At 31.2% G+C, this 14,896-nt stretch overlaps 2 protein-coding genes across 3 annotated transcripts; one reads left to right on the top strand and one right to left on the bottom strand.

Moving 5' to 3' along the window:
- The first annotated feature begins 4,734 nt into the window (after positions 1-4,734).
- Positions 4,735-7,401, top strand: LOC124918647 (serine carboxypeptidase-like 45). The gene is made up of 10 exons (XM_047458692.1): positions 4,735-5,233; positions 5,309-5,410; positions 5,494-5,586; positions 5,683-5,775; positions 5,850-5,929; positions 6,006-6,287; positions 6,368-6,492; positions 6,567-6,659; positions 6,732-6,849; positions 6,929-7,401. The coding sequence occupies exons 1-10, from the start codon at positions 4,963-4,965 to the stop codon at positions 7,076-7,078; spliced, it is 1,407 nt and encodes a 468-aa protein (XP_047314648.1). The 5' UTR covers positions 4,735-4,962; the 3' UTR covers positions 7,079-7,401.
- A 973-nt stretch (positions 7,402-8,374) lies between these two features.
- LOC124920449 (auxin response factor 2B-like) lies at positions 8,375-12,899 on the bottom strand. 2 transcript variants are annotated; one of them, XM_047460942.1, is made up of 14 exons: positions 12,450-12,899; positions 12,237-12,343; positions 12,003-12,098; positions 11,841-11,894; positions 11,588-11,743; positions 11,434-11,518; positions 11,057-11,147; positions 10,811-10,975; positions 10,532-10,651; positions 10,361-10,436; positions 10,102-10,273; positions 9,207-9,976; positions 8,929-9,122; positions 8,375-8,860 (listed from the first exon to the last, which is right to left on the bottom strand). In XM_047460942.1, the coding sequence occupies exons 1-14, from the start codon at positions 12,544-12,546 to the stop codon at positions 8,635-8,637; spliced, it is 2,409 nt and encodes an 802-aa protein (XP_047316898.1). In that variant the 5' UTR covers positions 12,547-12,899; the 3' UTR covers positions 8,375-8,634. The 2 variants fall into 2 exon arrangements, with proteins under 2 accessions (XP_047316898.1, XP_047316897.1); XM_047460941.1 differs by having other exon boundaries at positions 9,207-9,979; positions 12,450-12,898.
- Between the last annotated feature and the right edge of the window lie 1,997 nt (positions 12,900-14,896).

Below are 14,896 nucleotides of genomic sequence, written 5' to 3' on the forward strand. Positions count from 1 at the left end.
AACTTTTTCCTAAAAGATGCTTTCTGCATATTTTTTATTTTTATTTTTTTGTTAGGTCTTGTTTGATAACCATTAGTACATGTTTGCAATTATAACCCAGTTTTGCCAAAAAAAATATATTAACATCTGTAAATAAACATGGCCAGATCCTCAATGAAACAGTAAAAATTATTAAATCAAACAATATTTTATAACAAACATTTACCATTTCATGAAGTAAAATCAAAAACCAAACAAACCCTAATTTGTGTTTTGTGGTATTATGAGTTGTGACCACTGAAAAGTAACTTTTTTTCACGTTATTTTTTTGGGGTGGGTAAGGTAATGTAGTAGTAGCCATTAACTTAATTAACTTTTTGTCATAACCTTTCTACTTAAAAAAAGTTTATCTATATTTAATTTTAAACCCAAGACAAACTTAATTATCCCGACCAGCTATGTAAAAAAGTAAAAAGACAAAATGAAGTTCACTCATATGTTCATAATCATATAATTAAATCAGAAATAATCCTCTAATTAAACTATGAATGCTCAACTTTGATATAAGCTTAATTTATTATTTAATTGATTTTGGTGTATAAAATCAATATTAAAATATACAATTATAAAAATAGAGGAGTGGAGAGCTCATTATTATTTTTATTTTTTTTTATTTTTTTCACAAAGGTCAAAGGGAATAAGCCCCACTCTATTCCATATAGATATGTACATAAAAGAAAGTTCATGGACTATGCTTCCAAATTACTTAAAGGTGAAAATTAAAATATACAACTTGGGGAGATTTCATTTTTCTTTCCTTTTATTATATAATTGCAAAAAAAATGAAACACATGAAAGTCAATATTATTGACTCCCCCAACCATTTTTTTAAACTCTACTTGGGCTAATAATATTCATTTATATATGTTTAGTTTTTATTTTATTAATTTATTAAATTGTGAAGATTGTAACATAACCATCAAAACCCATTAATTTTTATCAATTCAAATTATGATATTAATTATTATAAATTATGATAAATTATGATAAATTTACTCTACTAACATAAGAGAACAAGTGAATAACTCAACCTCTTAGAGCTTGTTCGGTTTAGGATTGTGGGTGATAATTTTGAGAAGATAGTGATATTTTTTTGTTAAAAGACTTAAAGGGTATTTATATATATAAATAAAATAAATAATAATAATTTAAAATAGATATTATTTTAGTATTTCTATTAATAAATTGATTGATTTGATATATAAGAGGGAAAGTGACGTGATAATTAATTTTGTTAGGTTATTTAGAAAACTCAATTCCGAAGGCCTTAGATATTCTAAGGCCAACTAATATAAGTTTATTTTAATTTTAATGAATTGATAATTTAGTAAAAATAAAAAATAAGATGTTTGTGTTTGGAATTATTATTTTTTTTAAAAAAAAAATATTATTATTATTATTATTATTATTATTTGATGTACTCAATTGGTTTCTGCCCATTTTTTTGGATTGTTCGTTGAATCCCAAAGAATTTATGCAATCTTCTGAACAAATCATGTACTACTCTGCATTCAACTGTTATGAAACCCTACCAAAGAAAAAGACACATCAATGAATATTATTTAAACTATTCTTATAATTCATATAACAAATTACTTTTTATTTTTATTTTTCTCGTATCTCAATCTAAGAATGTAAAAATTCACATTATAAATGTTCATACCTGTCATTATAAATACTAATACTTGGTTGGGTATGCAAATTACAAATGATGATAATTAAAGCTAAAAAGAACCGAAAGAAAAGCATGCATGCTTCAAAAATAAATGTCAAAATTATGGGACATGTTGTTTAAGGTTATATTTAATGGTTTGTTACTTATGAATTTGATAACTTTATTTGAATACAATCTCAAATTCAATTCTCCTTATTTTTGTTTTATAAACGATTATTCTTTTATTAATTTAAAAAAATGTTATATATAAAAATTAATTTATAAATAATAAAAAACAACATTTATAAAAGGGCCCTTTATAAAATAAAACGACTAAATAAGAATTCAAATGTTAATTAATATAACATAAAATTAAATGTTCAATGGAGATCTTGTACGAATTTTAAATTAATTCTATTAATTGAATGGTAATGAGAATTTGGATTAATAAATTAATTGTAATTTAATCCAAATAAATATAAATTCATATCAAATTTAAATGTGAATTTTTGGTGAAATTTAATACCAGTGGATAAGATCGAATGTCAATTGGATAAGATCAAATTCCAAGAGTCTATGAATGTAGTTTGATGAATTATCAGTTTGTATTGATAAGTAAATTTATTGTGATATCCCTTCATTGGAACTCTGAAAAGATCTCATATCTCTTCTTCACTTATATCATTATCTTTCTAGAATTCGAAAGGATTTTTCTTTGTTTTCTTAAGTGTTATTCGAGTTCTTCACTCAGTCGAGTATTCTTCGAATTTTTTAATCAATCGAGTGTTCTTTGAGTTCTTGACTCGTCGTATTTTCGTTAAAATTCAGTGATTGATTCAGATACTTTGTAAAGTTCGCTGTGCAATGATTTCGGTGCCGAATCATTACTAGATTCGTTATACTTTGGAGACAGTCATTTGCGATAAGCTCCAGCACAAGGGGAGACGGTGAAACTGTTTTAAGGGAAATGTGTTAAACACATGTTTCGAATCAACATTTTATTAGGGTGATTTCATTCCTTATATATTCTAGTTTATTTAATTTATTTGTAACATCATCAATAATATATATTTTATGTTTATTTTAAGACAAGATTTCTAACTGATATAATAATTTTGCAATTTGTTAAGAGTGACTCCAAAAATAATTTTGATAGAGTTCCATAAAATAGTGTAAAAGTAAAATAAATCGAACAAACCAATCAAACGATGTTAGAAGAATCTCTATAAAATATTATGAGACATAGTGAGAACGGACATTACTCGTGTGTTTACTCGTGTGTTGATAAGTAATGCTGGAATTTTTTTTATCAAAGTAATAGCTTACCATACATATATTATCAAAATAATGAGATCCACACAAATCAAGTAGTAGTGTAAAATATCTCCAAATAAAAATGAGTTCGAATAACTCTTGTTGAACAAATGAGAAATAATTCGCATTTAACAATTTCATTTATTTTGCTGCTAAGAAAAGAATATATAAAGATTTGGAAAAGATCACTAAAATAGAAAATGTGAACTGTGAAAAGAGAAACAATATAACCCTAGAAAAGTCTTTATAGGCCATAAAAAAAATAACTTTTCAATTACTTTTACACTTTTGTTTTTAAAGAAAAAATAATAATGAATTGAATTAAATTAGGATAGGGTCTAAAAGTATGTATTAATATAGCAAATAAATAAGTTAATTTGAAATAGGTACACATATATAAAACAAGAAAGTGGGAGGAAAAGAAGGAGAAAAGGTGTGATTATGAAAACAATAAACTAATATATATATGGTTGCTGATTTCTCAAGGCAGTGATTATGAATGAATATATATTAATGTTTGGGGACACAATTATATGAGAAAATGTTGTACTTCTCCCACAATTAATTCAATATTTTTATTTTATATTTTCAATTAAAAATAATTAAGCTTTTTGTGAAGAACATGATGGTCTATAATAATTAAAAAAGAAGAAGAAGGCCTGGCCTGGCCTGACCTGACCTGCAAAATTTCATCTGTTTCATATTCATCATCATTTCTTCTTCTGCTATTTTCCATTGGGAAAACCCCATCCTGACAAAACCAACACAAACAAACAAATACCAACAACAGTACCATAATTTCATTTATATATATATTTATTATTTATCAAATAAAATAAATTTTGATTTTTTTTTATAAAGGTCATAGAACTATTTAATCCTCTTATTCAAGTTTGAGGGTCTCTTTCTAATATATATATTTTTTTTTACTTTTTAATTAAATAGTTAACATTGGACCAATCCTCCCACTCCAATCCATATCCAATTCCAAACATACAACTCACCCCATCACCCCACCACCACTACCTTGTGCTAATTTGAATATAATATATATTTTTTTGTTTGTTTGAATTCCAATCTAGATGAGAAATTATAGTTAAAGTTGTGATATTTGAATTTACATTCTCATCAAAAATAATAAACAGTTGAGTTTGGAGTTGAACTCATTGTTTTTTATTTTATTTTTGATTTTCAAAGTTATTAATTCTAGATTTTGTGTTATATTTGTTTTTTTTTTTTGTTTTTTCCGAATATATATTTTTTATATTTAATTGTTATTGTCCAAATAATTAGTCATGTTGTGTTTTGAATGTATTTTTTTATTACATTGTTGTTGTTATTTTTAAATAATTTTTATTTTTTTAATTAAAAAAGAACTAGCATGACATACCGATCCACACTTAAACTCAAAACGTTGTTTCTAGATGGAATTGAACCCCGTAACATTTTGGTCTCTTAAGTCAACTCTTACCACTAGGCTGCCTTAGTGAGGTGACTCTCGTTTATATTGGGTTAGAAATGTTTTTTTTTTATATTATTAAAAATAGAAAATAATTAAGACATTTTGATAAAATATTTAAAAACACTCTCATCTAAAATTGTTCCAAATTAAAAAAATATATATATTTTTTCAAATAAACCCTTGAGCTCTCCATCTTCCATAACCCATTTTCAGGCAGGCCTGCAAGAGAAAAAGCAGGAGGGAGGGGAGCTATAATGATAACAAAAAAACAAGACTTGATACAATATACATAATATATGAATATGATGTAGATCGAGCCCCACTCTCTTGACCTCCACCCAGAAACCCTTTTTTCTTTCTTTCTTTCTTTAGAAAACTCTTTTATATATAGACTGTAGATAGACAGTGAGTCAATCAGTCCCAAGCACAGTTTAAATTCCAACGATACTTTTTTTTTTTTTTTTAATTTTTCTTCACTAAACAGGAAAGACAAATGGGAATTTCTATAGCTATTGCTTCTTTGCTTCATCAAATGTGCTTTCTTTTGCTTGTATTGATTCAACCCTCTTCCACTTTTCCAATTTCTGACAAAATCACGCATTTACCTGGGCAACCTCTTGTGGGGTTTCAACATTTCTCTGGTTATGTCAATGTAAATGATGATGATCATCAAACCAACAAACAAGAAAGAGCTATTTTTTACTATTTTGTCGAGGCTGAGTTTGATCCATCTTCAAAGCCCTTGGTTATTTGGCTAAATGGAGGTACTAGACTCAACCCTTTTCCTCAAATCCCCAATTCCCCAAGTTAAGCCTCTCAAATCCCTTTGGCTTTTGCAGGTCCTGGGTGTTCTTCTCTGGGTGTTGGTGCATTTTCTGAAAATGGACCTTTTAGGCCAAATGGACAGGTTTTGGTTAGAAATGAGTATAGCTGGAATAGAGGTACTAACTCAAACTCATCATGCACTCAAGTTGTTTGCTAGAATGTCTAGTAAAAGTTCTTTGATTTCAAATTCTTTATGCAGAAGCAAATATGTTGTATTTAGAGACACCAGTTGGAGTGGGTTTCTCTTATTCAACTCTATCTCCTTACCCAACAATAGATGATGATATGACTGGTATTTTCTTTTTAACTTTTCTGCACAAATTCCTCAATAGTTGGAGGTTTCACTTTTTATAGAACTCCATTGAAAAATTTATGTTTTTGTTCAAAGCTAGGGATAATCTTGCATTCTTGAATGGCTGGTTTAAAAAGTTCCCTCAGTATCGTCAAAGAGATCTGTTTATTACTGGAGAAAGTTATGCAGGTATAACTTATTTGACTGGTTAAACTCAAATTTGATTTCTTTCTGAGAAATGTTGATTGATTATTTGAAATCAGGTCATTATATTCCTCAACTTGCTAAGCTCATGATTCAGTTCAATGAAAAGGAAAAAGTTTTCAACTTGAAAGGCATTGCTGTGAGTAGTACACTACTATATATTCATTCATTGTCTTCTTCATAAGAGATATCTGAAAATTTGTATAAATTTGCAGTTGGGTAATCCAGTTCTTGAATTTTCGACTGATTTCAATTCAAGAGCGGAGTACTTCTGGTCACATGGGTTAATATCTGACTCGACGTATAGATTATTCACTTCTGCTTGCAATTATTCGCGATATGTAAGTGAATACTATAGAGATTCTGTATCTCCAATTTGTTCGAAAGTCATGAGCCAAGTTGGTCGAGAAACAAGCAAATTCGTGGACAATTATGATGTCACACTCGATGTCTGCATTTCGTCTGTGCTCAAACAATCCAGAATCATTAGTCCTCAAGTAAAGAAGAAAAAATTGTTAATTATTAATTCATATTTTTAACTGTAATGTGATTTTATTTACTTTTTTGGTATGAACAGCAAGTTGATGAGAGGGTAGATGTTTGCATAGAAGACAAAACTGTAAATTATTTGAACAGAAAAGATGTGCAGAAGGCTCTCCATGCTCGGCTTGTTGGCGTACGCAGTTGGACTGTCTGCAGCGAGTAAGGAGGCTTGATCTCGATCGAGTTCTTAATTGACATTTCAAAAAAAAACTTATATTGACTATTTATTTCAGTGTTCTTGATTATCAACTGCTGGATGTGGAGATACCGACGATCTCAATAGTGGGATTGCTTGTTAAGGCAGGGATTCGCGTATTGGTTTACAGGTTTGTTCATCATTATTTTGGGTATTAACTCACTTTCATGATTTGCTGATACATTTGGTGAAAAATGATCAGTGGAGATCAAGATTCTGTGATTCCATTAACTGGGAGTCGAAGTTTGGTGCGTGGGCTAGCGAAGAAGATGGGACTGAACATGACTGTTCCATATCGAGTTTGGTTTGGAGGACAGCAGGTAGAATTTTAATAAAATGGTTTGTTTTATTCTGAAATTTGTTTTTATCATTGATTTTTGGAAATGGTTTTAATTGAAGGTGGGTGGATGGACTGAAGTTTATAATGATCTGCTTTCATTTGCGACGATTAGAGGCGCGTCGCATGAAGCTCCATTTTCGCAGCCTGAGAGATCGCTTGTGCTGTTTAAGTCATTTTTGGAAGGGAGGACTTTGCCTCAGATGTTCTAAAGGTGGTGGTGATGATATATATGTTATATAATTGAGGCCATAGAAGAAGAAAAAAAGGAAGAATCTGTAAATTCTGAAATCTTCTTTTTGGCTCTTTTTATTTATTTTTTTGGTTTCAATCTTCAATTTTTGTCAATGTGTGGTTGTTGAATGAAGTAATTAATCAATGTGCTTTTTGAGGAAAGTTTCATTTTATTTTTGTTTTGAGTTTGAGAAGGTTGCTAACCTTTGTATAATAAATAAATAACTATAGCATTTAAAGGTGTATTTAATTCTGTGGTTTATAAATTGTGGCTGCAGACATATCCTTTATGTATTTATCATTTTTTTATTGGGTTTGTGTTTTAATCACATTTTTGTTTTCAGGTGAGTGTAATTTGGTCACTAATCTATTGTAAGATGTTTATTAAGATTTCAACACATTAATATGTTGTGGAAATATTGTTTGTAGGGATAATAATATGTTCTCGAATCAGGGATAATCCACATTATTTTACTGCTCTTTTAAAAAATTATTTGTTGATAATATAAAAAATTATGGTTTGTAGGGTAAAAAATAAAAAAGAACTCAATATAACAAAATTCAAAATAAATCAAAAGTATTTTGTGTGATAATTAAGGATATCTTTTATCCAGGAAACAAGGTAATGAAACAAAAGATCCTGCTCTTCACCTTCCAACTGGTCCAGAGGGTTCAGAACTTCGTAGCTTGATCAATGGAATGACGGCATATTGACGGTGAAAGAGGCGAAAAAAGTAATCCATTGAAAGATTTCACGCCGCTTTGCAAGAAATTTTTTAAAAATGATGTGATGATAAATTGAAAATCTGAAAATTTCTCAAATATTAAATTTTTAATCCTTTCACACGTACCAATTTTCTTGTCATATTATTTTATTTCTCTATCATTTTTCTATTTATAAATAAACAAATATAGCTAAAATTAAAATTCAAATAAATAATGTTCTTGAGCCTCTCTTTTATTAAAGATTAAATGTTTGATAGGCATTCACCTAGAAATCTGAGTTTCAGAAGCCCATTTTATAATCACATGACCTTAAAAGTAAGGGTAATGATTTTCTTCTTATTTCACTAACATTTTAAGTTTTATTTTTATTATTAAAATTCATAATAAATTATGTAATAAAAGTTTGTTTTTAGTTAAATATTTAATGATAGTCTAGATTTAATATTATAAAAAATGTTAGGAGCTTGTTTAATCTAGAGAGCTGAAACAACAAAATTGACAATAATAATAATGTTAGCAGGTGATTTAGTTTAGCTTTTTTTCCAATCCAAACACACCAATTTCACTACATAATCATAGAAATAAACACTTACTAGTAAGTAATGTTTTCAAAAGCTAACAATTTTAGTTATTTACAAACAGAAAAAAGGGCTAGAATAATAATAACACCCAAATAACCTAATATTATGCTTTTCCCAACAACCCATTTGGTTTCCTTCCAAAATTGCAATTCAAAATAGCCAATACTACTACTACTACTACTACCATTTTACTAAACAGAGAAAACAGTCAGTCAATATCTATTTAACTAGTTAGTGCTGGTAATGGATGGGGAATGTTGTCTAATTACCTTCTTTTTCTTCATCACTTCAGTATTCTCTTCACCATCTTCTTCCTCCTCTTCCTCTTCCGCGCTCTTAGCTGTTGTTGTTGTCGTCGTCTTCGAAGAACTCAAACTCAATGCACCTGGATTCATTCGCTGCACCTCTTCCCTTTTGTATATGAAGATTTTCTTCACCATCCCACAGAATTCCCTGTTTATTCACCCATTATTAATAGCAAAACAACAACAAGATTGTTATTGATGAATGAAGCCACTTACTGCCACGGGTCATCACCAACAAGCATCATATCTCCTTCATCGTCAGTATACACCACTAACCAAATCTTCTCATTACCTTTCAATTCCCCACCATTGAATTCGAATATCTCTTCCAATTCCCCCAACAATTCTTCGTAATTCCTGAATTTTGTCAAGTCCACCGACCTACCAAGTGCTATCCCTTGCTTCTGAACCTGAAAAAACAAAACAAAACAATTCATTTAAATCATCACCCAAAACAGACTAAATTAAATCAAATCAGATCTCCCCTCCCTTACTTTTGTGCAACTCCTTGTTGAACTCCGTTTCTGCTCGCTGCTTGAAGTTTCATGATTAACCAATTTAGAAGACTTGTTCTTTTTTTGTACTGCCTCCAATGCGACAGGAGTAGGAGTAGTAGGAGGACTGTTAGTAAGGGATATACCAAAAAGTTTGAACTTTCCCTCCTTCGGTTTCAAGCTCTCATACTCTACACTCAATACAGGCCTTGGAATAATTACCTCCCTAGGAGGAGGTGGAGGGGGAAGAGTAAGACCAGATGGTTGATGATAATAATATGACGATGATGGAGGTGGGGGCATGAACCAACTTCCTTGCCCATCAATACTTCTTCTACTTCCTTGGTGGGGATAGTTCGTGTTCATGTTCGTGCTAGAATCCAACAGACTAAGCGAGAGAGTTGACTGTGGTAGTAGAGACCACAAACCAGAACTTTGATCAGTTTGTCGTGAATAGAAATCACCCCTAGTAGAACCAATTGATTGTTGGGTTCCCAATCCTGACAATAAATCTGTATAAACAGACTTCGATCTAGATGAAGAAGAATGCATCCCATGTCCCTGCATTAACGCAGAAACCAATTCAAGTTTCTCCCCCTCCACTGGAGATGCCCATATTACTGCTTTCTCTGAGGTATTTGCTAATAATTCATTACTCTCATTCAAACCGCCCCTCAAGGTCGATGATTCTTGACCTTGCAAGACCCTTGAAAATCCACTTCCTGGATAATTAGGAGGATCTACCGTCGTTGTCACCATCTTACACAAGCCTACTAAAGATAAGGATTGTAGTTAGTTTTAATGGTAGCCGAGAGAAACAGAGTTTTGGAACACATAATTAATCTTTCAACAAGTAAGGATATTGGAAACGGCTTCATTGGAGTAGAACTTATACCTTCTCGGGTGAGTACAGACGAATCAGGGGAAGAAGGTAACATGTTTGTACGAGGCCGTTTTTGTCTTGGAACTGGAAGGGGATTTGGTGCAGGTGGACTTAGAGCCGGTTCGATTTTCCATGGTGAAACTCTATCTGGACGAGGAATAGTTGAACTTTCATCCCATCGTACCTTTATTACAAAAATAATGTATACATATGCTTTAGATGTATATGGTATTTATTCATATGAACAATCAAAGATTAAATTAAATACTACCTTAAGATATCTCCATTTAGATTCTGGCCATCTTTTAGGATCAGAATCCTCAATCCCAACTATTGTTCCAGTAAATCTACAGCATAACAAAAAGCAATAATGAATCAAACATAGCCCATGAAGGTTATTATAGTGTTGATGTTTGCAATGCAAATAATGCACATCCTTTACCTCTGTTCTGGAGTTTCTTCGCCTTCGAACCTCATTTTGAACCTCATCCCTATTGAATAAGTACTATTCACCGACTCCATATATTGGTTGAAAGGTATGATGAACTCAGCTGGACTAGTTCTGTGGAGAAGGAAAATCACTTGACATTATAATCTCTTAGTTACAAATCCAAACTTTCAAAAACAAAAATCGAAACAGATCTTTTGGACTCAAGTATGTTGGCCGGTCCTACTCAAAATTAGCAAATGCAGATCTTGTAGAGCACAAAACATTACAAACCTGGGTTTGTAGTACACTGTGAAAATTGTTCCTGTTGTATAAGCATGCCATGCAGTTGCCAGTACACCAAGATGCATACTATGGCTGGAAATAACCGAAGATGGGACATTGCCCTGCCGTCTCATAGCACGCCTTACTCCCACGCGAAGTTCCCCATTCTCGCCTCTGCAAAGTCCCAAGTAAATAGAATCAATTGCGGTAAATAGTTGAAACATTGTACTTTGTGATAATAGGGAAACTACAAACCTTAGGAATATGAATGCATCCCCTGCAACAAGTTTCTTAGAGCTCACAAAGACACTCCACCCACTTTGAAGCAAATGTCTTCGTGGTTGACCTGCGATATGAAACATTAGAAACGATTTAATTGATATTTCAAATACCACCAAATTCTTATATTTTATATTCTTGAAACCTTACATAACCTCAACAGTTCAACAGGCATTTCCATTAATTTTCATTGTAGAATTCTTTAAACAAAATGAAGATAACACAAATCAACTAACTCTTGTCGAAATCATCCATGGTTAGTTCTTTCCCAACGGGCCAACACTAATGACAGTAGGCGACTAGTTTTTGTGTATGAACTATAAAATTCATTCAACAACACATATCGACCTTACCCCTAAAAATATGCCTGAAACGCCACTCGCTTCCATGCAAATCCTTTGCCACTAGCTCTTGTGTTGGAGGCTGCCTTGACATATCCTGTTTCCACAAACACGATCAGCTAGTTGAATTCTAATAAGAATCAAGGATAAGGACTAAAGCTCTCACCAATGGAGGCAGACACTCATCAGCATGCCGTCTTAGCACAGAAAATCCCCCATGAGTACTAGTATCTGAGGCAGTGAGTGTCTTACAAAAAGAATGTACACGAAAACTAGCAGGGGGTGAAAGTTGACTCTCCTTCTCCATTTGATTCTCATCTTCCTGCATGAACATGACACAACATACATTTCCTATCAGATTGCTCTACATTTTCAAATCACAATACCGCATCAACATGAAGATTGAAGAGAGAGCTTACTTTCAATGGAAGCAGAATCACTTGTGCATAAACCTCATCCGTGTCTGGTTCAGCCTACATAGTTCAATCAACATTTTTAAGTATCGATCTACAAGAAGCATATAACCGATTCTCTAATTTCTCAACGTATAATAAAGAACTAGCTAGGTTAACCAAAAGTACCTTTAACCGCACGTTCATCACACGACAAAGGATCTTCGACGGAAGACGATAAATCGGCATCTCTTGTTCAGCTACCTGATTAGTTGACGCCTCAACCTAATAATCAGTAAAAAGTATTCCTCGCGAAATCAATACGACAAGACGTAGCTCAGGTACAGAAAAAAAAGCTTTTCTAAAAAGGCAACATATCGATAAATGTGCCATGCGTTTGTGAAGAAATCGTAGAGATTATACCTGTTCAATGTGTCCTTGAGGAAAATAGAAGACGAGTTCGCCTTCTCTAGGAACAGTTACGAGAGGACCAGCACATGCGCGCCATAGCTCCGTGTATAACGCAGCTTCTGTAACCATTGCGTTGAAACAACAAAGATATTAGGAATAGAAAAGTAGAAAACTCAAAATTGGCAGGAATTCGCGGGAAAAAGAGTTGATATCCACCGGAAATACCTTTTCCGGCTGCATCAGTCGGTTTGTTGTAACTAGAAGAGAAGTTATCTTGTTCTCCTCTGACGTTTCCTCCGATAGACACATCTGTAGACGCCATTTCTAATATATATATCCTTTAACACAGATCTCTGATCATCTGAAAGACTCTTCGTCTTTGAAATCAAAATTCAGAACAAATCAGCACAAACCGAAGGTTAAACGAACGGAAGAAGAGCTCAACAAATCAGGCAAAGAACTCGATTTAGCCAACGCAACCTGCAATTACAAAGTAATACACACACACAGAGTATTGCACAGATTCTCTCTCTCTAGAGTAGCCGGAGCAAAGTCTTTCTCTCTCTCTCTTTCTCTTTTTCTCTCTTTCTATATATCTGTATATGGCTATTGGATTAGTCTGTGCAGGTGCCAGAAACGCAGTCCTTTCTTTGTCGACTCAATTGCTGATGAGGATGAGGAGAGAGAAGAAGAACGGAACCAGACTGTTTGTTTAACCGTAAGGGTAAAATTGTATTTTTCTAATAATTCAACCACATTGTATCCGTGTTTACACACCGGTAAACCGTTTGTACAATTTGTTTTTACCATTAGTCCTTATACATTCTTTTTAAATAGTTTTTATTATTTAATTCTCGATTATTTAATTTGTCGAAAATTATGAAATTGACTATTATTGGGTTAATTGAGAGGGAAATTTGACAAAATTACTCTAAAGATTCACTTATCTGACTTTTTTTCCGACGTTTAAAATAAAAGGCGTTGGTGACATATTTTTATTTTATTGGACGATTTTGTCCCTGTTGCGAGACGTCCTTAATTGCGAGACGCAACCGATATTCGCGAGACGCAATCGGCAATTGCGAGACGAATTTTTTTAATTTTTTTATTTTTTCAAAAAAAATAAAAAAATCACCCAATATCCAGTTGCGTCTCGCAAGAGGGCATTTTCGTCCAAAAAAAATGTCAACATCGCATTTATTTTATTCGCTGGCTAAAAAGTCAAATAAACTGATCTTTAGGGTTATTTCATCAAATTTCCCAATTGAGATTTCAGACATCTTATTTCAAATATCACAATTTAAAAAAAAATTGTTATTAACGTGTCATTTATAAATAAATAAAATGTTTATGTCACTAATTTAACTATCGAATTTTACCGAATTTAGTGTTTTGACTACTAATACTAATTCCGTAGTCAAAACTATTTGTTCGTTGATAATCGATAATTAAATTAGTGACATAAATCTTTTATTTGTTTATAAATGTTATAATTGAAACGTAGATAATAAGTTAATAACGTTTAAAATATTTAAAAATAAAACCTCGTTTTATATAATTTTAACGGTAAGGAATTTCAAAATACGAGGTTTGAAAAACAATATATATTCGAAATCAATGTAACTTAGTGGTAAGAGCAGACTTAAGAAAATAAAATACCACGGTTCGATTCTATCTAAAAATGTTTTGAGTTGAAACGGGGACATGAATATGGGTGTATCATTAATTAAAAAATATATATTTGAAATTCTAATACTTGTTTTCAATTTATTGATTTTAGTGGTTATGATCTTGATATATATTTTTTAATTTTAAATTAAAACATTTATTCACATATAAAAGAATTCAATCAAAAAAACCCACATTAATAAGCTTGTAATAATTTGCTTTTTAATTATAGTAGTAGTTATAACATTGAGTTTAGTTTGAAAAACATATTTAGGGACTATCATTTTAATGAAAACTGTTAATATAAAATTGCATTTATTATTATTATTTGTTAATGTAAGACGTTTTAAGTATAAACCTAACCCGTAAAATTACATATTCATCTGATCTTATAATTTAATATAAAACGTGACGAATAATGAAAAGTATAAGAATTTGAATTTTAAATTTGTGGGACAACAATAAGAATAATGTTGACGTCTCTCTAATTAATTAAGATTAAGGATTTTATGAAAATTGATTTGTCTTAGTCAAGTCTTCTTGTTAGGTTTTGTTAGGAATATAATACAGATTTAGAAACATTTTAAGAAAACAATAAGATAAAAAAAATTAATAATTTTTGTTTTATCACATGTTGTAAGATTGCAAGAAACTGTTATTGAGGCTAAAATATATTAAAAATAAATATGAATTTTGTGATATTATTAATATAAGATATTATAATTTTCTTTGTGTATGGAATAAAAAATTATATTTTTAATTATGAGAGAAAAATAAATTATGTGGAGGAAAACAAACAGTACCTTAAGAACTGAAAAGTCACGTGACAGTTTAAGTGTATGGCAGGGGTAACGGAGAACAGTTTCCCAAACTAATCTTGTTTGGCGTTCATTTTCCCAAACTAATCTAGTTTGTTCATTTATTCCCAAACTAACCTAGTTTACTATTCAAACTCATTTTATTTTTTATTTTTATTTTTTTAAATTTTTTTTTTACATTTCAAA

The sequence above is a fragment of the Impatiens glandulifera genome, chromosome 1 (genome assembly GCF_907164915.1).
Source record: "Impatiens glandulifera chromosome 1, dImpGla2.1, whole genome shotgun sequence".
NCBI classification, from domain to species: Eukaryota; Viridiplantae; Streptophyta; class Magnoliopsida; order Ericales; family Balsaminaceae; genus Impatiens; species Impatiens glandulifera.

Coding starts and splice junctions, on each gene's coding strand:
- LOC124918647 (XM_047458692.1), top strand. CDS start 4,963: ATGGGAATTTCTATAGCTATTGCTTCTTTGCTTCATCAAATGTGCTTT. Junction 5,234..5,308: donor GGTTATTTGGCTAAATGGAG/GTACTAGACTCA, acceptor TGGCTTTTGCAG/GTCCTGGGTGTTCTTCTCTG. Junction 6,660..6,731: donor ATTCGCGTATTGGTTTACAG/GTTTGTTCATCA, acceptor AAAAATGATCAG/TGGAGATCAAGATTCTGTGA.
- LOC124920449 (XM_047460941.1), bottom strand. CDS start 12,546: ATGGCGTCTACAGATGTGTCTATCGGAGGAAACGTCAGAGGAGAACAA. Junction 11,744..11,840: donor TGATTCTGCTTCCATTGAAA/GTAAGCTCTCTC, acceptor ATGTTCATGCAG/GAAGATGAGAATCAAATGGA. Junction 8,861..8,928: donor GTTGGTGATGACCCGTGGCA/GTAAGTGGCTTC, acceptor GTGAATAAACAG/GGAATTCTGTGGGATGGTGA.